The sequence below is a fragment of the Gigantopelta aegis genome, chromosome 3, assembly GCF_016097555.1.
Source record: "Gigantopelta aegis isolate Gae_Host chromosome 3, Gae_host_genome, whole genome shotgun sequence".
NCBI lineage: Eukaryota > Metazoa > Mollusca > Gastropoda > Neomphalida > Peltospiridae > Gigantopelta > Gigantopelta aegis.
Genome location: NC_054701.1, coordinates 82,685,573 through 82,712,527, shown reverse-complemented (window position 1 = coordinate 82,712,527; position 26,955 = coordinate 82,685,573). Strand labels below are relative to the sequence as shown.

General features: G+C 34.6%; 1 protein-coding gene across 2 annotated transcripts; it reads left to right on the top strand.

Annotated features, from left to right (window-relative positions):
* The first annotated feature begins 249 nt into the window (after positions 1-249).
* LOC121369175 (transmembrane protein adipocyte-associated 1 homolog) lies at positions 250-21,219 on the top strand. Of its 2 annotated transcripts, none has more exons than XM_041494087.1 (11): positions 250-332; positions 1,440-1,757; positions 2,786-2,918; positions 3,799-3,888; positions 10,093-10,165; positions 10,652-10,731; positions 11,532-11,660; positions 11,872-11,932; positions 12,939-13,041; positions 13,592-13,672; positions 14,398-21,219. In XM_041494087.1, exons 2-11 carry the CDS (start codon positions 1,582-1,584, stop codon positions 14,633-14,635), a joined length of 1,164 nt encoding a protein of 387 aa, XP_041350021.1. In that variant the 5' UTR covers positions 250-332; positions 1,440-1,581; the 3' UTR covers positions 14,636-21,219. The 2 variants fall into 2 exon arrangements, with proteins under 2 accessions (XP_041350021.1, XP_041350023.1); XM_041494089.1 differs by having other exon boundaries at positions 264-327.
* Positions 21,220-26,955: the final 5,736 nt, after the last annotated feature.

Genomic DNA, 26,955 nt, shown 5'->3' with positions numbered 1-26,955 from the left:
CTGATACAAATTCAATACTATAAAGAAAACAAAAACGGAATATTATTAATTCTTATTTGTTTGATAAATATACAATGATTATAACTTCATATTGACATATTTAATACTGTATTATTAATGGAACATTATTAGTGCTTATTTCTAATTGATAGGGGCGTAACAAATTATATTATAAATTTGACTCCGTAATTCAGTTACTTCACATTTTGTACAGTTACTCGCGTTTAATACTACATTGACGTCACCGGAAGTTAGTAAGGATAAAAATAAAACATCTTTCGGTCAACCCACTTCGTGATTAAATTTGTAGAAAGACATGGACATTTTGTAAAGTTTGTGTTTATATTGATATATTTAATTGTTGTGTGTTATTTCGTTGTTCGCTTCTGTAACTGGCAACAATTCCAAAATTCTGTGTTTTAAGATTCACAACTCCCAAAATTGTGTTGACAACACTGTTGTTAAACTTAAAGTTGAAAGTCTTGAACCTACTATTTTTGCCTTTATATTACTCAGACCGTATGAAAGCAATTCGGACAATTGGACAGTTATGACGCTTTCATTACCATCAGATAATAATGTGTATTAAAACTGCGCAGTCTGTACTTACCAAATGGTAGTCGAGTATGCTTAGGAAGTTGTCTAGTTCATCAAGATAAACGTCTCCGGCACTATATTTATTATTGTGATGTTTACTGCTGTATCGGGTCCAATAAATGTCAAAATGTTAAAAAACGGACCGTAGATGTTTACCTTGGTGAACTAGAAGTTGTCATGTTGTCAGTGTTTTTAACGAATTAAAGTTCAATTCCATTTACAATGAGTAATCAAGTATCAACATATTTATTGTTAAGGGTGCAATTAAATTATAGTAGAAGGTATAATTATTTTTTGGGTTATTTTTATTTAAACTGAAAAGGAAAACAGATAAATGCAAACAAAACAAAAGTTTTACACCATAATTGACAGTCATTCCAGTTCACAATTGTCACATTGTTACAAAAAATAAAAGAGAAATAAGATCCACCCGAAAAAAATAAATTCCATGTAGGCATCTTAGTCATGCATGAATCACCGGACATGCAAATCGTTTTGGATACAAGAGGGGACCTATATTTATGCACCATTTTAAAATGTTTATTTACTACAGACATAAAACAATTTGTAGTGTATTTCAGATTATGCACTGCTTCATTTGTGAGAGACACATTTTATTAAGTATTTCACAGTGTTTACATAGAAAATGGTCCTTGAATGCTTAGGTGCGCCGATACACCGGACAGCACTGTAATACATCTCACTGTAATTTGACTTGAAGTTTTGTGTGAACGAAGCTATTATTTGAGACCACAGTTTTGAGAAGCCTGATTTTGAGCAACATTTCCTGCATACCTCATGTCAATTACATAATTATTAATTACAATTTTGTGTTCTTTCAGATGACCTGTGTACAGTTAGAACATGTTATGACTGAAATGTCATGATTGCAGTTATGTGGTGCTGGAAGTGCTCTGATATTTGTTTAATCAACATTTCTCTGTAAAAAAAAAGTGTCTGGAAATCTGCAGACTTTAAGACAACATGGCTAAAGGCTCCAACATTTTCTCGCAAGATGGGTCCTCAGCATCTGTCAATGGAAGTAGCGCTAAACATCTTGTACCGGTTCAGGTTCATCCAAATAACGGATCCACTCCATTTTCCAATATTGTCCAGCCACCATGTCAATGGATTCTCAATGAAGATTTGGGAACTTCAAGGTATAAATTTACCTTGTAGTTATTTCGAAAAACTTAATTATTAAGAATACAGTAGTTAGTAATGTAAAAACAAAATGTGCAATGTACTTCTCAAGTCTAGTAGTACTATGGACATTAAAAGATATTTAAACATGTATAAATTAAAATGTAACATTTCTTCCAGGGCTTCTAGAATTTTTATAAAATCCACTAGCAATATGGGATCAATGATTTTTAAAATTTACCAGCCACGATTAAAAATTCACTAGCCCTAAAAATTTACTAAATAATAGTAATTATCAGATATGTCACCTAAACAAGGAGATAGAGTTTAAAAGCACTAACATTGGGGGGTAGGGGTATTTACAAAATATACTTAACTGCAACATTTGACCAAAACATTTCACTAGCCGCTGGGCATGGCAATAGTAGTTATTTACTAGCCCAACATTGAATATCACTAGCCACGAGAGAGGGGCTACTATAATTTAGAAGCCCTGTTTCATCAATATTTTGGACTAAACTGGTATGTGATGTTCTCCATTCTTACATATACATGTATCTTCACAGGATTAAGATGGTATATATGTATATATATAGCTAGCAAACAAAATTAATAAATCGTGCAGTGCAACTTACTTGTCAGATTACCATATCCTATTACATTTTTTTGTGCACAACAGGTCATTTTAAAACCTGTTAAGAGTTCATACAGAACCTGGAAATCCTTGAATGTCATGGAATTTGTAAATGTTACGGAAAATTGTGGAATTTTGTACTGTCATAGAAAGTCATGGAAAATTAAAATTGTTTAAAAATTATTTCTTCTCATTTAAAATAACACAAGAGCAGGAATTTGCATCAAAACATTATAATATGTTGATGACAGCAAAATCCTTTTTAAAAAAAGGTCACAAATAAAACGCCTTTAAAAGTCTTATAAAGTTATGGATTTGGTAGAAGACAAAGAGTGTGAACAGTGTGTTACCCCTGTATTCTCTGTTTAAACTTGAAAGTGATATCATTAATTAATTATTGTCTTTTTCCAGAGTGCGGATCTGGGATCTCATTATTCTGATACCCAACGTGTTGTTTATGATGTTCCTGCTGTGGCGAATCCGTACAGCTGTCGCAAAGCTAAGGAACAGCAGCAGTCCCATCTTCTTGGCTTTCTATGGACTGGTGAGTTTATACGAATCAAGGCGTGCACACGCACGCACACGCACACACACAAACAGACAGACCCCCCCCCCCCACACACAGTGGGTTTGAAACATTAGCATTCTGGTGAATTTAGTCGGGGTAGGACGTAACCCAGTGAGAAAAGTACTTGTTTAATGCACAGTCGATCCCCGTCAGTGGGCTTATCAGTGGCTGTGGTATGTGCTATCCTGTCTGTGGAATGGTGCATATAAAAGATCCCTTGCTATTAATGGCCGATGATTAATAAATCAATGTGCTCTAGTGGTATTGTTAAACAAAACAAACTTTAACTTAGTCAGGAAATCTGTAGCCAAATTCACACTTCTGTCAGCCAAACAGATAGAGAAAATTTAGGCTCTTCAGAAAATGGTGTTTATCTGATTTTATTTATTAGCTTTTTGGCAATTTAATTATTTAAATCTCTTTACCAAATTCAACTGTAATTTGTCTTTAAGTAAACGAGAATATTTTTAACTTATTACATAAATGTATATCATGTAAAATTAGGTTGTACATTTTCAGTTAAATAATTCTAACTTAATTTATTGCCGTAAATATTCTTTTGAGTATATGACTAATATAGCAAAGAATTTTTAGAAAAAATGCAATTCAGTATTAAATATTTTACAGGCAACCTTTTTTTAAGGTGTGGTGGGGGGGCTTTTGCTGTTAAATTTTTGCACTTTTCTTATCAAATTTGCGTTATTTATCAGTTGTAAAATATTATTATATAGTTTTAGTTAAAATAATTCTATAGATTTGTTGACTTGATTCTTATTTTATTAAAAATGTTGGTGTTCTGTCATACTGATCCTGATGTTGTATGCTACAATGCTACACAAATGCTTGATGTTTGCAGGTTTTCATTATCGCAGTGATCAGTGTTTTGAGGTGTATCGTGTCTATGACTGTGAATGCTTCAATGGAAGCTGGTGACATTGCAGACAAGGTACGTATTGCTTGTCAATTTAGTATATAAACTTGGTAATACTAAGCACAAAGAACATTGCTTAATTAGTATATCTTTCACCTTAGGATTCACTTTGTATACCCATTGCATTTTTTTCTGTCCAACCTAGTGCCCCATGACTGGTATGTCAATAGTATATGCTGTTCTTTCCCATGTGGTTTCCCATGAATTCTTGGCTAAAATTGTAAAGTACATAAACAATTTGCATCAGTTATTCAACAAAACAGCCAGTACTTTGTCATTGTGGAATTGCAACTCAAATTTAAAATGTGATTTCACACAATTAACTGCGAGTCACCTGAAATGAATTTTGTAATGATATGAATTTTTTTTTACCTGCAAATGAAGTTATTTTGTTTTAATATTTTATCGGCATGTAATTTAATTCAAGAATAACCTTTACATTTCAAAAGATAATTAACATAATAATAATAATTTTTGGAAATGTATTATGCAACTATGTGTTTGCACCTTTAATAGTTCTAAATAGCAAATGTCCTTTCATTTGATAAATTGGTTACTACTCCTGAAAATATCCCAAGTTGCTGATGTTTTTAGTAGAATACCTCCCAAGACAGCAACCTAGAACATGAATGAGAATCCAGCACATTTGAATGAAGACTGAAAGAGGTTGGAGAGGGAAAAGAACAGAGAATATAGAAAAATTGGGCAAGATAAAGTGAGGTCAAATAAGAAAAAAAAATGTGACAGGACAGCATTCTGAGAATAAAAAAAAACCCAGATTATAAAGAAAGAATATGGGCTATTTACAATATCTGCCTTATTCCCATCGATTTCTTACAAAACATTTGGTTTGGTTCAGTCATTTGGTAATGTCATAAGAAAGTGAATGCAGTATATATACAATGTACTTGGAAATTACAAAAAAAATATCATTACACATCCAATCAAGATGTACATGTAAACATAAGTTGTTGTCTCATTGTTGAGGCATGTGTGCAGAATATTTTGAAGGGAGTGGGGGTTTAGACTGGCTGTCATTGAGGGTGCAACTGCCCAAGTTACTGGGGAGGCGGGTTGGAAAATTGTGAGAACCTGATATCCTAAAATGCAATTTCTTGCATTCTACAAGTAAAATTCATCATGACAAATGCATGTATATGCATATTAAAATGATAATAATAATTTGCTTTGAGCAGTGATAGGGTTGGGAAATGGGGGGTTGACCCCCAACCCACCACCCTAAACATGCCCCTATTGTTAGGTTTTTTTAAATTCCCTTTTAAGATTTATGTATTTCTTACAATTTAGATGAACCAGTTGCCAAAGACAATGTTTTATTTTTAAAATACGTTCTTATTAGTTTTTATGATTCGCAAATGTTGCATCAGTTACTTTTAGTGTTACGTCAGTTACCCATTAATAAGAAAGTTAATAAAAAATTCTTTGTAGAAAACTTAGTTCTCTTGTTCTAGTTATCACAGATTACCTGTCCAATACACATTTCTATATATACCTGAAAACTTGATACTTCAGATTCAGAGAATTTTGGCAAGTTCAAAGACATGTCAAATAAAAGTTACTTTTTTTGTTGCGTCAGTTACCCACACTTCATTTGTGATTCTAGTTGTGCTGAGACTGTATGCAATGAAATTTTCTTTTTACATGACTTTGTCACAACATATTTATTTCAATAAAAAAACATTCTTAAGAATTTTTATTGAATACTTTTTAAAAATAATAATAATCAAGACGTTAAAAAATGTCTGAATGTTGCATCAGTTAACGTGGAATTGCCCTATATACACATCAATTTGACATAAATTCTTTGTGAATTTATTATTAAAAAAGGTATTCACCAAATTCTACTTCAAATGCACATTTAGAGATTGACAGCTTAGTTGTACAAGTTAAAATACATTTAATATTATGAAAAGAAATAAAGTTTTTTGTTTAATGACACCACTAAAGCACAATGATTTAAAAATCATTGGCTGTCGCATATCAAACTTTTGGTAATTCCGATACGTACTCTTCACAGGAAACCCACTACATTTTTTCATTAGCAGCAAGCCATCTTTCATATGCATAATGTTGATTTATTTTTCTGAGTTAATTATGAAAGATTATGTATGAAATCATTTAATGTGTAGTTATTCATCATGAATAAATGTAAAAATAGCAAAATAAGTGACTTGCCACTAAATGCATGAAACTGCAATTCTAAATTTGTGTTACCGGTAATTATTATTGAGCATTTCAGATACTGTTTACAATAAACAGTGCTGTACATATATTCATCTAAGCTAATGAAACAACGTCTACCTCTGACATCACAAGCAATACAATATATCTAATGAAACAAATTCTATGTGCATCTGACGTTAAAATCTATACACCTTGGAAGTATAAGGGTATATGCATTGATGCTTGTGAAACTGATATCATCTACATACATGTATCTATTTAAAAACAGTGTTAACTGAGTCATGATTATTTTATTTCAGTGAAATAGACATCTTTAGATTAGCTTCTAAGGAGTGAAAGTATTTAAAGTTCTTAAAAACTTTTTTTTAAATAGTTTTACACAGATGTGATAATAATTTTTTTTATAAAACTTACAAGTGCAAAGGTCAAGAAAATTCTGAAACTTATTGTTAAATTTTTTATAGCACTCACTCTAGTTTGGGAATTAACACATTTCACAATCTTAAATTATGCCTCCAAGAAATTTAACAATGGAAAATAATGTATGTTTTAATGTGTTGCGTCAGTTACTGACTGGGGAGTTACGTCAGTTACCAATAAATTTTAATTCATGGTGTGCCCATTTAGATTATTATGTTGCCATGTTGTATAACCATGGCACAACTAAGAGAATATAAAAAAAATATAAAATATGGTAGCACTGTAGGAGGGCAATATTAAAATTAAGCTTCAAAAGGTAACTGACGCAACGAGGTCATGCTATAAGTTAAGTTTTTATTCATAAAAATCTATTCCAAATTTATTAATTTGTGTTGTTTGGGAATTACCATCAAGATCTTAGAAACAAAATGCAATACTTACCTTTATCATATTCATCCAATTTTAATGACATTTTTGAAAACAAATTTCAGTGCAATTTGGGTTCTATTCTTAGGAGGAAATAGCACAAATTAAAGATGGCCGCCAGGTTACATGGCCTCAGACCACAATTAATTTCGCTATATGTTTCTATATAGCCTTAGTGGCTATAACATTTTTATTAATATCAGCAGGCCCGTGAAGTTTTGTATGTACCTTTGCCTGCATGGGGGACACATACCCTGAAAAGGACAACCCCTGTTGTCCAGCTCTTTCTCCCAGCATATTGGTTTAAACAGACACACCCTCTAAACCAGGCCGGAGTACACCCATTTTACACAAAAGGCACTACTTTTGCATGGGCCGGAATTACCACAAACAAGTCTTCAATGTCAGCAAGTTACACATGTTTACAAACTACATGCTATCCCCTGTCACTTCAGTCAAACAGTTGCCACTTCATAGCTGTCTGCCATGAAATAATCACAGTCAAACAGCAGACTACTTGCACGGTCAAATTTCTGGATTTTGGACAACCAAATGGGAAGATAACTGTAATCTGAGGCCTATCAGTCCATTTTCCCCCCTAAAAACTGCCCCACACTAATGCATTCCAATGATATACATATTAAAGCAATGCTCAGTAAGTATCGGGATGTCACCTTTAAACTGAGGGTATATAGAGTCTGTGTTAAAACACCTACCACAGTGCCTTGCCATGGCCAATTTTAGCAATGGAAACTTGAGGGACACCAACTTCAAAATGTAATAACTTTATCAAATTTTGGAATTTCTTCATACAATGAGCAGCTATTTTTTTTTCTACATATGTTCTATCTGCACAGTGTTGTCTTGGAAAGATTTTAAAATATTTAAAGGAAACAAAATCAATCATTAGATTTTACTTAATTTTTAATGAAATATTAAACTTAAATTTAAATTTTTGAAAAAAATTAAAATCTAAAACTGTAAAATTTTGCATTTTACATATGATAAGTGGAGGCTTATTAAAGATATGGTGACTGAATTCATAATACATTATTAGAAATGTGTCAGAGGGATGGTGAAAGTCCCAAAATTGGGGCCATTTACAACAAATTTTTACACACTAATTTCAGGGAAAATTAGACATGATAGGCCTCAGATTCAATTTTGAACTGCTGTATTTACTTAATCTATTTCATTTACTGTATTAGACATGTAGCCACTTTGTAAAAGGCAAAACAGTCCATATAAATGCATATTAATATGAATATGCCCTACAGATATTACTAAGGTATACACCATAATATGTTTTTTGTTGACGACAACTTTGAAAATGAATATTTTGTCACAAAATGCTGATATAAATCCTACCAAGAGGTACTTGCACCATATTTTTCAGTTTCCAGTGATAACTGTTAACAAGTGTAGTCATGTGCCAGTGTCTTGGATACCTCAGTGTAGTATTTCTTGATTGGAAGGATGTTTGTAGTAATGACCACTGTATATGCATTATTGATTATTCTGCCATATGTATAACAAGCCAAATGTTAACCTTTTTGGCACATTTTCTGCAATAAACTTAACAAGTATACCAGCATCTGATTACTGAACACAATAAATACATTCAGACAGCATAGAATATTAGCCTATTAGATTTTCTAAGGATAAAAGACCATTTTTGAAAAATGACTGAAGTGTGTAATTTACATAAATGTAGGTGAAATGTATTATTAGAGTACTTAATCTTGTTAAAAAACTGTATACTATTTATTTAAAGTGTTTAATTACATTTAGTAGTAATATATTCATTATATTTAGATCTTCTGTCCAATTGCAATAATTGAGAAACTCATTAAAACTCAATATGTAAAACAAATTTAAAATCTCAATATTGACTAATAAAATCCAACTTTTGCTCTTTTTTACCAAATTATTAGCTCAAAACTGTTAAAAAATATTGCAACAACCTGTAGTAACATCAGAGGTCATTTTATGCTATTTTGGAGGATATTGAAATTTAAAAGTTAAAAATTTTAATTTTAATTTTTAATAAATTCAATATTTTTTTTTTTTTAAATTTAATAAAATATTTAGAAAATAAATAAATTAGTTTTCATATTCCTTGTGGTATTCACAATCAGTCTGTGTAATTTCACCTCTCTTTCATCAGAATCAAGCATTTAATTGGTGTAATGTGTGAACTATATCAGGCCTCATACCACAATTAATTTCGCTGTATGTTTCTATATAGCCTTAGTGGCTATAACATTTTTATTAATATCAGCAGGCCCGTGAAGTTTTGTATGTACCTTTGCCTGCATGGGGGACACATACCCTGAAAAGGACAACCCCTGTTGTCCAGCTCTTTCTCCCAGCATATTGGTTTAAACAGACACACCCTCTAAACCAGGCCGGAGTACACCCATTTTACACAAAAAGCACTACTTTTGCATGGGCCGGAATTACCACAAACAAGTCTTCAATGTCAGCAAGTTACACATGTTTACAAACTACATGCTATCCCCTGTCACTTCAGTCAAACAGTTGCCACTTCATAGCTGTCTGCCATGAAATAATCACAGTCAAATAGCAGACTACTTGCGCGGTCAAATTTCCAGATTTTGGACAACCAAATGGGAAGATAACTGTAATCTGAGGCCACATGACACAGTTTTGAATTAAAACCTGAGTACTTTATGATTTATTGATTATTTACAAATAATTCTATGTGAAAAATAAAGGCATAACAGGGGGAAAAGATTTCACTCCAGAGGTATAATTTTTTGTGGAATTGCCCTATATTCAACAAGGAATATGTAGCTCAGTGGTAGAGCTTCGTCTGAAATGGTCATAGAACTGATTGTTCTTAGTAAAGCTATTAGGATTTTTCCTGTCCCTACTACTAATATACTGTAGAAATAACCATGTAGACACATCATACTGCCTTAGCTTAAAATATATTGGGAATGGGAAACTCATTTAACGTACACATCTAAAAGAGGTTCAGGCACGCCCATCCCGGATCTGATCTCTGACATCGCCAGGGAGCAGTTCCGGGGTGGTGTGGGGGGTGGGGGAGGAGGTGTTAGGGTAAAATGTACTGATATGTAGATAAAACAAACATTCCTTTTATAATCTATTTATTAATCCTTCTTTGTTATTCTACTTCAGGCTCTGTGGTTGGTGTTGCGCTACTTCCTCCTCTTTACAGAATTATCAGTTGTCACATTTGGATTGGCTTTTGGTAAGTTTACAATGCTGCTAATGCCAGTTTAATCCTATGTGTGTGGGTGGGGTGGGGCGGGGTCAGTGTGGGAATCAATTTGGTATCTAGTCATCATCCACAAAATAAAAGTTTGTTTCAGCCAAATATGCATAGAGAAAAGTAATTGAAGCACACCCACCAGGCATAAAATAATAATCACTGTACCTCCTGTCCTTTCCCCCTGTAATCAGTTCTGGAATAGCCCTTACTTGATGCTTTCAGTATGTAACTTTATTATATCGAGCTTCAACATTTTATGGAAATAATCATTTCCGATGGGTAGTCGGTACAATTACAAAACTGAAATCATGATTACGAAAAAAAATCGCAGTTCCTGATGGGTTCCATTGATCACAGTTTTAAAAATGTTTTAATTCTGAGACTTGTTATGTACATGCATGCATTGTCTTTTATGTTTTTTATTGACATATTCTATTCCACTCATTATAATTCATAACATTACAGGTCACCTGGACAGCCACACGAGTATTCGTCGTGTTCTGATTGTCACATCAACAATCGCTTTGGCTTACTCGTGTACTCAGGTAAGAGAGTGATCACTGTACCGTAATTTTACACTCAGGGCTTTAGCTTGCATCAAAGTCGAGGCAATAAACATTGTGCCCAAAATACATATTCCCAAAACAATCGTGCCCAAATTAAGTACAAACATGCTGACCTCAAAACCACTGAAATGTTATGTTTAATTATAATAAACTAACTTGAAATGAATTTCTGAATATTGACAACTCTCCAGCAGCTGTTAAAGACAGTACTAAACTAAAACAACGTTTCTTCTCTCAGAAAAGATAACAGTCCCTGTTGTGCCCAAATTAAGTGAGATCTAAAGCTCTGACACTAGCTTATAATTTACACATAATATGAACAATACAGGTGCATGCATAGAAGTACCTGTGTTTGTAAATATGTAATATTCGCATTTCTTTTTAACTTAACCTGACCTTTAACAAATGGAAAATTTCCGTATTACAATAGACTGGTCCGAAGATCCCAAAAAGTACCACTAAAGGCAAAGTGCATTTTGATGTTAGCCACATGCACATAAAATTTGTGTGCAGTTTTTTCGAATGATGAGAGGTCCTAGTAAAGTACACAGAAGAATGTATACAAGACCACTTACAGCTTTTTGGTATGAGTAGCCTGTGAGATGGTGATGGATTTTATTAATTCATTTCCTTCCATCAGTGTTCCAGTTGCCATGATATCAGTCAGTGTTTTATATGTGTGGCCCCCTCTTCACTCCAAATATTTCATTTCAAAATTATATCTGATGGGCTTGAATTTTATTAATTGTGAATTATCAACTTTCTATTTTTTGTTCCAGGGAACGTTAGAGTTTAAATTTCCTGATTCTAATTTCCACATGCGGAGAGACAACACGACGGATGATTTTGACATCTTCGCACATGGAGGGATGATCTTCTGGTTATCAAGTTCACTCTTCTTCTTTCTTGTAAGTAGATGAATTCTTCCAGCTTATATTCACTTCATTGGCAAACACACTTTGATAATGTGAGGTTATTGTGAAAAGTGCTAAAACACTTGTTAAATGCACAGTTCCATGAGCAAAAATGCTCACTTGAATTTGAAACTCACAAACATGTACATAGAAAGTGGTTTTTATAATAGACTTTGGTTGAAGTATTTTATTTTTTATATTTCAGGTATACTCTGTTATTGTTATTTTGCCTCTTTCCTGCTTGAAAACAAAACTGGCACTGCCATGTAAGTATTTGTCATATGTATATAATTTATATCGAAAGACTTAAAAATGCAACACCCAATATGAATTAAAGTAACTCCCAGCTAGGATATATGAAATACATTTTAGTGCATGAAAATAATACTGTCAATATTAACAAGCATTCTGAGAGCACTGCTAAAGCTATACATGTCCTCTACTGATTCCAAAGGAAATTAAAACTTGATCTTTAACAGTACATGCTAAAGCTATACAAGAAATTTCAGTTCAATATCTCAAGGTATTGTGAAAAAGCATGCACAAAACTCATTTTCTTATTTCCCAAGTTCAAGGGCCATGACTCTGTCAAAAATGGGTAAATTACCATGCAAGTAAAATGTTATGTATAACAGTACATGATAAAGCTATACAAAAAATTTCAATTCACTGTTACAAGGTATTGTGGAAACAAACATCTGGAATTTTTTTTTCGTATCTTCTAAGTTCAAGGGCAGTAAATCTGTCAATAATTGGTAAATCGCTATGAAAGTAAAACGTGATCTGTAACACTACATGATAAAGCTATATACAGAAAAAAACATCTGAAAAACAGTATGTGGCACAGATGGATAGACAGACAGGACAGAGATGAAACCTATAGTCCCCTCCGGTTGGGATTAATAACACTACATTACATATTGAATCTAATATTGTAATAAAAAATTGTTAATTGACAACATTAAAAAAAAGTGTGCAGCAAATTTTTATTCCTGTCTTATTGTTAGCACTGGTTATATTATCTGGTTAAATAATGGATGTTTGCTCCTTTAAAGAGTCACCAGTCACCATGTGGCACGTTTAACGAAAGTTATAAAAATATAGGTTAGCAACAAGATTCCTAAAAATTTGTTTACTGTGAAATAAATGCAAACAACATAACTAACAGATTGGGAGTGGTTTGGTGGGGGCAGGTCACACTCTTTAATTTGCACCTGTTCTGCTTCTTCATTTGCTCAGGTGACATTAATTATACTGTCATTGTCTTTTCAGCCAAGAAATCCTTTTACTACTATTGTTCCTTCCTTGCAATTCTGAACCTAGCTCAGGCTATAGGAAGTGCACTATTATATGCCAATGTGCGGAATGGAATGTGGTGAGTGCTTCTAACTATATTCATGTATTAGAAAAAGCTATAATATTGAAAGTGGATTGTGACATACATGTAGTTAATACACAGTTGTGTATTATCTCACAGTCCAATGTACAAAAAAGTTAGTTTTTGAAGAAGTACACAAAGATTTTTACTCCTTGTGTATAATCGTGCTTTAGAAGTTAAAAAAAAAAAAAAAAAAAAAATATTTGTTTAATGACTCGTCAGCACATTTCTAACTTGACAGTTTGGTAGTTGTGACGTCATAGTACACTTTTTAACAGTTAATGATTTATTTGATTTTAACAGTGTGGTGGATGTGACATCATATTACACATAACAGTTTATGATTTATTTGATTTTTAACAGTGGTTGATGTGACGTTATAATACACATTTTAACAGTTTATGATTTATTTGATTTTTAACAGTGTGGTGGATATGATGTCATAGTACACATTTTAACAGTTTATGATTTATTTCATTTTTAATTGTGATTGATATGACGTCATAGTACACATTTTAACAGTTAATGATTTATTTCATTTTAACAGTGTGGTGGATGTGACATCTTACCTGTACTTCACATGTTTTGATCCGCTCATCTATGGAACATTTTTGAGGGAATTTTTTAGGTAAGTCATTAGAATTTTGACAATAGATGTAATCTAAAAAAATCTGTTAACTGATTGATTGTAGTCAACATATCCTGTAGCAACACTTGACTAAAGATGGTAGTGAACTGCAAAGAGAAATTAAGTTTGTGTTTGATAATGGAATTTGGGAGCGTCAAGTTCTTTTATACTGTTAGCCGTTACAGTCGTTAATCTTAGACATAAAAAAGTCTTGTGTTTTCACATTTAATAGTCTAAAACCTATGTTGTCATTAGTTGATACAAGCATATATTTATGAATCTTTGTTCATTTAAAAATTTAAGAAAATTTGACATCTTGATAAAAGGGCTGAGAATGTTATATTTGCTGTTTAGACAGTTTGTACACAATATAATTGGTTCAGTTTTTATCTTTTAAACCTAAATACAATGTACTGTTCATTGATATAATTATTGTAATTGGTGACCCAACCGATTTCTAATTCAACTGAGTCAGAATTGAACAAGTATTATTTAAATGCAAATTAATTACCTGACAAACGAGCTTAGCAATACTTCATGCAATTTGGCAGCATCATTTGATATTTAAAACAAATAAACCAACACATGCTTTTGGCAACATAAATAACCTAGGATTTAAATTACATGACAAACAAGCTTAGTAATACTTTATACAATTAGGCAGCATTATTTGATAAAAAAAAACACACCAAAAACCCCACATGGCATATTATTTAAATTTCCAGCACATCGGTTCCTAGCATCCCGTTCTCATACAAACATCAGGTTGATGAGCTCACAGACGAAGACACCGTCAACATGCCGTGTCAGCCTCCATTTGACAAGGAAGAGACGGCCGCGTTTAGCAGCAGCTTTGACAGCACCCACTTCAACCGACAGAACAGTCTGACGTCCTCACCCGTCGGCTCCCTGAACAACGGCAACCTCACTCTCAATTCCGACTACTACCAGGATTCAGCGTAGATGCACCGGTTTAGTCTTGTTAGGCTGAGTGTATAGTTGGTCTGGTGGTGATGTGCGTCTTCAGAGAGAATCGTTAATTGTATTATTGTTTGGTGTATAAGATCTGTCCACAGCTATAGAATATCTTAAAGAGTGAGTGCGTCAGTAGCTGGTATATTTTCGTAGCAACTGATATGGAACTCACTTGTTTATATGGTTTGTCCACTGGTGGTGTAGAACTTACTTACATACCAGTTCTGTCCACGGTTGGTATCTGTACAGATAACTTTAAGTGGAGTTCACTTTGCATGTTTGCATGGTCTGTTCACAGGTGGTATAGAATTCAGTTGTTTACAATGTCTGTCCAAAGCTAGTGCCTGTACAGATAACTGGTATAGAACTCAAGTGTAGACAATGTCAGTCCAAAGCTAGTGCCTGTACAGATAACTGGTATAGAACTCAAGTGTAGACAATGTCAGTCCAAAGCTAGTGCCTGTACAGATAACTGGTACAGAACTCGAGTGTAGACAATGTCAGTCCAAAGCTAGTGCCTGTACAGATAACTGGTATAGAATCAAGTGTAGACAATGTCTGTCCAAAGCTAGTGCCTGTAGATAACTGGTATAGAACTCAAGTGTAGACAATGTCTGTCCAAAGCTAGTGCCTGTACAGATAACTGGTATAGAACTCAAGTGTAGACAATGTCTGTCCAAAGCTAGTGCCTGTACAGATAACTGGTATAGAACTCAAGTGTAGACAATGTCTGTCCAAAGTTAGTGCCTGTACAGATAACTGGTATAGAACTCAAGTGTAGACAATGTCTGTCCAAAGCTAGTGCCTGTACAGATAACTGGTATAGAACTCAAGTGTAGACAATGTCTGTCCAAAGTTAGTGCCTGTACAGATAACTGGTATAGAACTCGTGTAGACAATGTCTGTCCAAAGCTAGTGCCTGTACAGATAACTGGTACAGAACTCAAGTGTAGACAATGTCAGTCCAAAGCTAGTGCCTGTACAGATAACTGGTACAGAACTCAATTGTTTACAATGTCTGTCCAAAGCTAGTGCCTGTAGATAACTGGTACATTTACTAGGTCTGTCCATATCTGGTATCTGTACAGATAACTAGTACAGAACTAGCTGGTTTATAAAATATATACAGAGACTGGTATAGAACTTGATCATTTACAAGGTTTGTCCACAGCTGGTATCTATACAGTTAAAAGTTTGTTTTGTTTATCAACACCAATAGAGCACATACATTTCTTAATTGTTGACCATTGGATGACAAACGTGGTAATTCTGACATATAGTCATAGAGAGGAAACCTGCTACAGTTTTCATTATAAGGTATCTATACAGAGTGGTATAGAACTCCCTTGTTTACAAGGTCTGTTCACAGATTTCGTCTGTACAGAGACTGACATAGAACTTGCTTGCTTACAAGGTCTGTTCACAGATTTTGTCTGTACAGAGACTGACATAGAACTCATTTGTTTATCAGATCAAATTTAGCCTGTGTAATTGATACTGTTTTGAAAAAGTGCTGAAATGACCATTTGTTTTGACACAAAATAATTGGAGTTTAAAATGTGTTTAGATGTTGTTGAACAAATATTCCAGTCCTTTCCATTGTTCCAAATACCAAATGATTCTATCCAGCTTGATAACAGGACAGCCACAGTGTTATTTATGCTATGTTTTTGTTTTGTCATTGCCAGTTTCTTAGTAGATGGAATTACTATTAATAGCAAATGGTTGTGGTATATTTTGAACGTTTAGAAATCTCCAAAGCTTTTACAAATGTGATAATTAATGACACGAGTGTCAAGAAAACCCTCAAAGTGTATGGTAGATATCTGATTGAAAATAATCATGTGCAAAGTTTGTTCAAATAAATATTATAATATGCCGATCATGAAAATAGTTAATCTTATGCATTGTAACTTCTGTAGCTTTGCACCATGGCTTGAAATTTTGGTTCTTTTAAAGTTGCAAATGTCGTATTTTGCTACTTTTACATGTTGTTGTGATAAATAACTACATTTTAATCTATTCCACATACTATCTTTGTTTATTAAAAATATGGTTCAACATAATTGAGTTAAAAACCATGCGAAGCACACGTCTAATAACAAGTCTAATCACATAACCAACCAATGACGTAATTTTGAGAAGCGATGTCATAACATGATGTTACTTACCTAGTCTTAGCTCTGTGCCTGTGAAATATGGAAATTACATTTCATATTTCATTAAAAAAGTAATGTTCATTGTAACTTTATTTTCTTTTGTTATTGGTTGATCATTATAATGTTATTTTCTATTGAGTGAAGATGATGTTGCTTACCAAAATGAGGTCATTTCATCGTTTACTTATTTTAAATATTTTAACACTGCCCATGTTAAAAAAACAATATTAATGTGGATAGTAAAGAAATTATTACACTCACATGTGAGTCATACTGATTTTACGAAACGTGTGTCATGATTCATGTATTATCCGTGCTCTTGTTTAGGCAATACGAGAATCCTAATACTTGTTTTGTAAAATCAGTACACCACACAAGCTCGTATAATAATCTCTATATAATTAACTTGAGAGTCTTAAAACTGTAACGTATTGCCATTTGGCATCTAAAGTATCTTCCTTGGGAATTATTTACAAAAACGTAAATTAGACAAAATATTAATCATGTATCCATTAAAGGCATATTGTCACAGACCACTGACCTATAAAATGGCCTAACAAAGTATTACCTGAAAAAATAATATTGGATCTATCCCTAAATGTACTTTATTCAACCATTTACGTAGCCACCATATTCCACTTATTAAGGATATTATATACAAATAATTAAATTATGGCAATGGTCCATAATTAAAAAACTAAAATTGCGGAGAGGGTTGACATGGATTTCACTCCATCGTGGTTCAGTTATGGTGATGCGATAGCTAGATTTGGTTTCCAAAAATTAATGTAATTTGTATTTATTATAAATTTTTAGAGAAATAAGGCCCTTAAATCCATGACAGTATGCCTTTAAAATAGCAGCCAGTTCTTTATCAGTATAGAGAAGTAATTCAAAGCCAACCTGTGATGTCACATACATGTACATTGTATTAACATGTTGGTCACCTTTATTGGATTTTCCAACAATATAAATTTATAAAATAGTAGCAAATGAAATTATTTGGATGTAATATTTTGTGGCCGTGTAATTCAAGGTATACTCTGTACACCTCACAAGAAAAATTAATAAATAGTTTTGGTCAGCAATCAACTTTGAGACTGCCTCTGTAATGTATCAGATCTTGTTGAGAATCATGTTGGTCAGGGTCCACAGTCTTTGGTCTCAGCTGGTGGAAATTATCATTGTATTACCTAGGGCACTAGGCAAAGCTTCTGTCTGTGAGACCTGGTAACGTTTTCAAACATTTGTTGAACGCTGGTGTGTCTGCAATAAGCACAACATTTATGGAAGACACAAGGTACATTTAAGTATCTCTGAAATACATATTTTATGATATATCAGTTTGATGAATATGAGAATTATGTTTAAAGATTGGCAATGCAGTTGTCCTCATAAAATAACCAGATGACTCTCTTTTTTTTTCTCTCTCTCTTTTTGTGACTAAAACCACATGTTTTATGCTCCACATAATTTGATGATTGTATTGGACTATTTGTTGTGAACTTTTACTGATTTTATCTTGTATGAACTGAAATCAAAGACTGAACATATCCCATGTTTCCTACAGATGTATCTATGGGGCAAGTGTTAACCCTTTATCAGTTAATGTGAGCCTGCCATGCAATCTTATTCAGAATGTTTCAAAGGCATAATAGTGATTTTACAGCTGTGTACTTGCATCTTTATAGACTTAATTTCAAAGAAAACCATTAAAACATTTTGTGATCTTTATCTTTTCTTTTTTTTTCTTTTCTGTTATAAAGTCATCATTTGGAATACAGCAGTGCTAATATTATTGTGTATATATATATATAGTTTGTATAAACAAAAAAGTAAGTTCACCAAATCTATTATACCAATGATAGGAACATCATTCTATCCAATCTACTACTTAAATACAGTGTTTCTGATACTTCCAGTTAAACTTTTAATCGAATAATCCTGAGTATTAATTATTCTCTTTTTCTAGCTAATTTCCACAAGGTTATATCAAGGTTAAGTCATTGAGGATATGACTTTTTTTTTTTTTTTTGGTTGGTTAACAGTTGTGCTAAAACATAAATTTGAGCAATGGTCACTTCTTTACAATATTTTGGTTTATTCCTGCAGTAGTAACAGTAAATTGTGTGTTTTATTATTCACCGCCATTGTATATATTTCATCTTTGTATTGTTTCATTTCATATATACGTCTGTTCCTGCACTGGGCCCCATTCCACGAAGCGATCTTAGCCCTAAGATTACCGTAAGCGCATAGCTACCCTATGCACTTCATTTGATCTTAGGGCTAAGATCGCTTCGTGGAACGGGGCCCTGGACAGTTATTTCAATATTCCATGATTATATAATATGAGTATCTACATCAGTTACAAAGTTGATTATTTGTAAATATATAATTATATTCTGTACATGATCAGCCCAACTTACGTAAGTAATTATTTACTTAATTTTAATGTCTCAGTTGTTTATTTATTGTGCATTATACTAGAAACACCATTCAGACCCTCATTTTGTCCCCGCCCCTAAAAATGTCTATATTTGTACATTATACAAGAAGCACCAACATGTCCCACATTTTGCGCTCCTCACCGCTAAAGTTATTTGTACATTATACAAGAGCAATATCAGGTCCCTTATTTTGCACATACACCCCTACCCTGCTATATTATTATTATATTTAATTATACCAAAATCACCAATAGGTCCCTTGTGGTGTGCCACCCCACCTGCAAGTTATCTGTCCATTATACCAGAAGCAACATCAAGTCTTGTACATGTATTCTGTGCTCTTCCTCCAAGTTATTATTTGAATATTTTACCAGAAGCACCAAAACTAAACACATACCACATTTTGTGGACCCCAAAAGGTTTTTTTGTTTTGTTTTGTTAAATCACTGGCTAATAAGAAATTAAAAATCACATTATATGTGTATTTTGTCAATAGCAATGTCCTGTGCTATAATGAACTGTGTGACTATTATAACACTAAATAAGACGATTGTATGGTATTACATCCAAATTATGAAATCGAGAAATACCTTCAAGACATTTTGCATGAAGTTGTGTTGAAGTAATCTACTGAATAATAAAACTTTATTATCCTTCAAAATGTATCATATTTAATTATTATAAATGTGTGTTGGAGCCAAAGCAGAAACAATGAATCCTTACAAAGATCTTAAAATAGAACAAGGAGATTTTTAACATCAAGTAGTCACTAACAAAATGCTCCATACTTTATTGTGGAAACAAAGAAACAAAAACTAAGGAAAAGACCATGATGATTTAAAAAAAAAATTGTATGTATGTCTACAGACTGAGTAGAAGTAGAAGGGGATATATATATTGGTGAAGAATTTTAGTTTTCATCACATAAAACCAAAATTGTTGGTACATAATATTTGTTATATCTTATTGGTTAATAATGAAATGATGTCTCTCTTCATAGAAGTAAAGAGTTATGGTTTTCTACTGTTTTGTCAGTCCAGCCATCACAGATTTAAACCTAAAATTAGTTGGGCTTTATTTTTTCATAGTTTTCTTTTCTTTCTTTTTATTCTTTTTTTTTTTCTTTCTTTTTTCTTTTTATATTGAATCATATTTGGCATAGAGAATTGCTATCATTTGTTTGACCCTTATGGCATTATATTTAGCTGCTTACTTGTATAATTTTGCTCCGACAATGATGGTCACCATTTTCTTTAGTTAAACTGGTAGTATAATGTCGAATTGTCATGATCTGACAATGATCAAACATGTATTTTGTTACATGTTTCGTGTCGCCACATAGAACTGCTTGTATATCAATATTTATTGTGCAATATATTTGTTTTCTTTTGATGTAGAACTTGCAGTTTATTTGTCCGTGAAATGGTCAAGCAGTGTCATAGAGTTCAGGGTAATTTTTATGAATATATTTATGAAAATGATGCTACATTTATAATATACACCATATATATGTACACCTTAAAATATGGATAATCAAAATGGCTTCATGTAATTAATAATGAAATAAAACATTTTTTAAAATGTACTTTGGTGTTTTTAGACAGCATTCCTTTCCTTTCTGTTACAAAAATGGGAACATTAAGAGACATTTCTGTTTGTTTGTGCTTGCTTGGTTAGAACAAAATTAAGCAAAAAATCAACTGATATTTGAAACTGTACAATTATTAATTTTGTTTTTTAATTATTATTATTATTATTTTATTTGTTTTTGTTCATTATTATGGCTAGTTTCTGTATTAATTCCTAGTTATAATCATTCATGGTGGTTATTCGAGCAGGTAATATGTGATATTTTCAATAATATATGAATTTTCTTTAAATGCCATTTGTTTGTAAAAGTATATTTTAATGCATAGTCATTTGATGTATTGTGCAGTTTGTATATTAAAATGTTTTCATCAAATTTGTCATGTTATATGTTAGTTTATATATTAAAATCAGTATCAATTTATTTTAATGGAGAACTCTTTTCCTATGACATACAATGTAGCACAACCTGAAAACAAATAAGACACCAAATAATTTCCAGTGGTTTTTGCAATTATAATTATTCTGAACAAACTAATACCAGTACATGGAACTTTATCATAAAGTATAAATTATGATACTAAATTAATAGTACCGGTATCATGAAGATACATATATGGATACCACAGGGTTCTGTTCTTGGTCTGTTGTTATTTTAAGTATTATGTCAATGCCTGTCTAATGAGGTTATTCTGCTATGCTACAAATAATGAATGGAACATCATAAATTGACATCTAATTATAAAATATTAATATAACTGCAATCTCTAAATACTATTTAGTTCAGAAGAAAACTGATAATTGTTGGAAAGAGACTTTCATATTGCCATGTTTAAACAGTATGCAAAACATGTTCATCGTTTGGGACATCTTAGTCATTTCAGTCAATTGGTGAATGTTTAAGCTCATCTGCTTTTACATATCCACTAGAGTTAGCGGGAAATAGTTCATGACAGGCTATTCTGATTACTAATTCTCCAGCATAGAAAATAGAGAAATATTCTGTGCATACATGTAGGACCTCTGCAGGTCAAAGTTCTAAGTGTACTCAACTTTTCATTTCACAGTTAACACTACCAGTGATAAATGTGACTTGTGTTTGTTGTAATAAAATGTTTCATCTAGCCAGCAAATTCTGCACTCCACCAAAATGTGGTGATGTGGAGGATCCTTCAGAATAAATGTTTCAATTATATATGATTGATGCAAGCATGATAAAAAAAACCCATATCATCCCTCCTGCACTGCATATAGGACTGGCTTGACATAAGACCATATTGTCCCTCCTACAGTGCCAAGGACTGCCATTGCCAAGACTGGCTTAATATAAGATCATATCCCTCCTGCGGTGCTTATCAGAGGACTGCCACTGCCAAGACTGGCTTAATATAAGATCATATCCCTCCTGCGGTGCTTATAAGAGGACTGCCACTGCCAAGACTGGCTTAATATAAGATATCCCTCCTGTGGTGCTTATAAGAGGACTGCCACTGCCAAGACTGGCTTAATATAAGATCATATCCCTCCTGCAGTGCTTATAAGAGGACTGCCACTGCCAAGACTGGCTTAATATAAGATCATATATCCCTCCTGCGGTGCTTATCAGAGGACTGCCATTGCCAAGACTGGCTTAATATAAGATCTTATCCCTCCTGCGGTGCTTATCAGAGGACTGCCACTGCCAAGACTGGCTTAATATAAGATCATATCCCTCCTGCGGTGCTTATCAGAGGACTGCCACTGCCAAGACTGGCTTAATATAAGATCATATCCCTCCTGCGGTGCTTATAAGAGGACTGCCACTGCCAAGACTGGCTTAATATAAGATCATATCCCTCCTGCGGTGCTTATAAAAGGACTGGCTTAATATAAGATCACATCCCTCCTGCGGTGCTTATAAGAGGACTGCCACTGCCAAGACTGGCTTAATATAAGATCATATCCCTCCTGCAGTGCTTATAAGAGGACTGCAACTGCACCGTTCCAAACATCTTGCCAAGATGTATTGATTAATTTGTTTAAAATCAGTGTAAGGCACACCAACAATGACATAAGTGAAATCCAAAGCAGACTTGGCAGCTGAATCTGCTTTTTCTATACCTATGATACCAACAGGGCTGGCCACCGAACAAGAAATGTTTTTATATGACAGAAGATAAAAATACACTTTAGTATCACCATCTTGTTCCAGCTTTATATATACTCTTCAAAAAAAGAAACGCAAAAGGGTACAAATGGGTTATAACTCCGATTTTATGTTTCCTACCGGTTCATGCTTTGTGAATATAAGGTCATTGCATGTCCCAAACACATTCCCACGGTTACATTCGATAAAACGCAGCTACTGTACAATAAAGTTCCAAAATGTGAATATTCGCAAAAACGCAGCCACGTGCAAACCATGTCACCACTGCACGTGCGTTGTCTGCACGTGCAACATGAACACCGACAGTTAAAAGTGCAGGGTGTTCGCTTGCCTGGCCTCTGTGTCTGGCCGACAGTTGACAATCCAGGACATGCCACGTCTCAGTGAACCGCAGAGAAACAATGCCATCGGCCGATTAGACGCAGGCGAATCCAGAACGGCCGTTGCCAGGGCATTCCATGTGTCCCCAAGCACCATCTCCAGACTGTGGGACCGTTACCAGCAACATGGATCAACACGTGACCTCCCTAGATCCGGTCGACCACGGGTCACTACCCCCGGGCAGGACCGCTACATCCGGGTACGCCACCTTCGGGAACGATTGACTACTGCCACCTCCACAGCCGCAGCAATACCAGGTTTGCGCAGGATATCCGACCAGACCGTACGGAACCGCCTACGTGAGGTAGGAATTCGTGCCAGACGTCCAGTTCGAGGTGTCATCTTAACACCACAACACCGTCGACTCCGACTACAGTGGTGCCAGATTCATCGACAATGGCCTCAACTGCGATGGAGACGGGTGTGGTTCAGTGACGAGTCCCGATTTCTGCTCCGACGCCATGATGGAAGATGTCGCGTGTATAGGCGTCGTGGTGAACGTTATGCGGCAAACTGCGTGCAGGAAGTGGACAGATTCGGCGGGGGTAGTGTCATGGTGTGGGCAGCCATCTCACACACTGGCAGAACTGACCTGGTCCACGTGCAGGGCAACCTGAATGCACAGGGCTACATTGACCAGATCCTCCGGCCACACATCGTTCCAGTTATGGCCAACGCCAACGCAGTGTTCCAACATGACAACGCCAGGCCTCACACAGCACGTCTCACAACGGCTTTCCTACAGAACAACAACATTAATGTCCTTCCTTGGCCATCGATATCACCGGATTTGAACCCAATTGAGAATCTATGGGACGAGTTGGACCGACGCCTCCGACAGCGACAACCACAGCCCCAGACCCTGCCCGAGCTGGCAGCAGCCGTGCAGGCCGAGTGGGCCACCATCCCCCGGGACGTCATCCGTACTCTGGTTGCTTCAATGGGCAGGCGGTGCCAGGCAGTTGTCAACACACGCGGAGGCCACACCCGGTATTGACTCCAGATGACCTTGACCTTGGTGGTGTGTCCTATCACTTACTCACAATGGACTAGAGTGAATTGTGAACAATCCTGCAACATTTGGTAATTATCGGACTCACCATTCAATAATTAAATCAATTCTCCAAATGTTACGACAATGTGGTTTTGCGTTTCTTCTTTTGAAGAGTATATATTGCAAAGCCCGGTGATATGAAAGCGAGTCTATAAAAATCATTTTGGATGAGTCATGTATTTCTTTCAAAGCTTAAAAAAAACGTTTGCTTTGTTTAACCACACCACTTGTGCACATTGATTTTATAATTAATCATCGACAATTGGATGTCAAACATTTGATAGTTTTGACATGTAGTCAAACCCTGCTACATTTTTCCATTAGTAGCAAAGGATCTTTTATATGCACCATTCCACAGACAGGCTGGCACACACCACAACCTTTAATATACCAGTCGTGGTACACTGGCTTCCAGAGCTTTAAAGAATAAAATAGGTGAGATGAAAGTTTAGAAAGTAGATGGGATGGAATTTTAAAAATAGATGACATAGCCATCTGGGTTGTTGGGGTACTGGCCTCCTAGCCCGAGTACTTTGACTGTAAGATAGCCCGAGTACTCTGACTGTAAGAGAGCTAGACGGACATTTGGACATAAATACGCTCTCATTACAGTCAGAGACCAACCTATGTATTTTTTGGGCAATTCCTGACAACCAAAAAGTTGGCAAAAATTCCCGCTCTAATACCACATCTATGTTTGACATCAAATACCTTTACATCGATCATTTTCGAGTTAACTGATAAAAAAAAATCCACATATTAATCACTAATACACATACTACAGAAAAAAATCCGACAGCACCCACATTCAGCTACGCTTCGGCAAACTCCGGACAGCAGAATTCTAAGTTCGCCGACCTATATCGTGACGTTGCGTCACATGATCGCCCACTCAGCCATTCCGTCTACTAGGCGGAATAGCCCAGTGGGCGATCACGTGATCTACGTCTCGAAATAGGTCCCCGAGCTTTGTAATTATGACGACGGAGTGTCACGAAGCGTAGCTGAATGTGGGTGCTGTCGGATTTCTTTCTGTAGTATGTGTATTAGTGATTAATATGTGGATTTTTTTAAATCAGTTAACTCGAAAATGATCGATGTAAAGGTATTTGACGTCAAACATAGGATTGTTGTGGTATTAGAGCGGAAATCTTTGCCAACTTTTTGGTTGTCAGGAATTGCCCAAAAAATACATAGGTTGGTCTCTGACTGTAATGAGAGCGTATTTATGTCCAAATGTCCGTCTAGCTCTCTTACAGTCAGAGTCAGAGTACTCGGGCTACTGGCCTCCCAACTCTGAAGATAATGCATTAACACAACCCTCACTTGAAAATCAAATTAATATGTAGATGCCTCCAACCCACCACCCTTTTAGAGAGTAGATTAGATGACATTTAAGAAATACCAATCTAATTAAAATTAGCTCCACTGGTTAATTACTATTACCTGTGGTTCTAACACTGTTAGTAACAGCACCCCGTTAGAACTCATGTCCAGTTGACCTTTCATTTGATCAATCAAAACCTTACTTACAAAATCATGCCAGTGATTTGAAAAGAATTTGAAAACATTCGGGATTATGCCGAGGGTATACGAAATGATTCGGGTGAATTACGAAGTATGCCGGAAACTAATTTCAATATAAAATTTTATATAAAATTCGTTTAAAAAAAAAAGCCCGTGATGGTATAGCCATAAAATCTGTATACTAGTATACAATCCAGAGTTTATTACTGCATTCCCCCCCCCCCCCCACCTGTTTTTTAAATGTTGAAATAGACCACAAGTTCGCCTATTACATAAATAGTCTCGCCCGATATTTTTAGAATTTGTATGCTCCCGAATACCGCTATAAAAGGCAAAGTGTAACTGGTCGATATTTAAATTGTTATTTATAAATGAAATGTCACCGGGACATGGAAGTCCACGCAATGCTTAGATCTACTGGTAGACCAGTAAAGCTAATTTTAATCAGGTTGTAGAAATACGTGTATATAAGATATATGATTATAGAAAGAGATGAGGTGGGATTTTCGAAAGTAGATAAAATAAACGCAGTTTCCTATATTCTGCAAATATGGTTTCACATAATTTTTATATAATCATTTTTAAACACGTTTTAAAAGGTGTTTCAAATTTGGTGATAAAGCAAAAGTACATATACTAAATTTAGAACATTGTGTATATGTATTACTATGTACGTTCATTGGCGTTGCTAGTTTGATACCCAATAGCCGATGTATTTTTTGTGCTGGGGTGTCGTTAAACATTTATTCTATTCATTGGTATTTCATATCAAGGAAAAACTGTACGGTCTTAGACGCGTAATAAATATGTCTCGTCGCGCGCGTCCGGTTAGGATACTGCAATTGAAATAACTGATTTCTAAACTAATCGCTCGCGGCCGGTTAGGATACAGCATTAAGATAGGACCGAGCGTGCTTTACGTTGGCTGTTTCATCAGTTGTCTTCATACCTGCATTATAAAGTAAGATTTAACTTATGCAATTTGATGATAGTTTGTAAAGAAA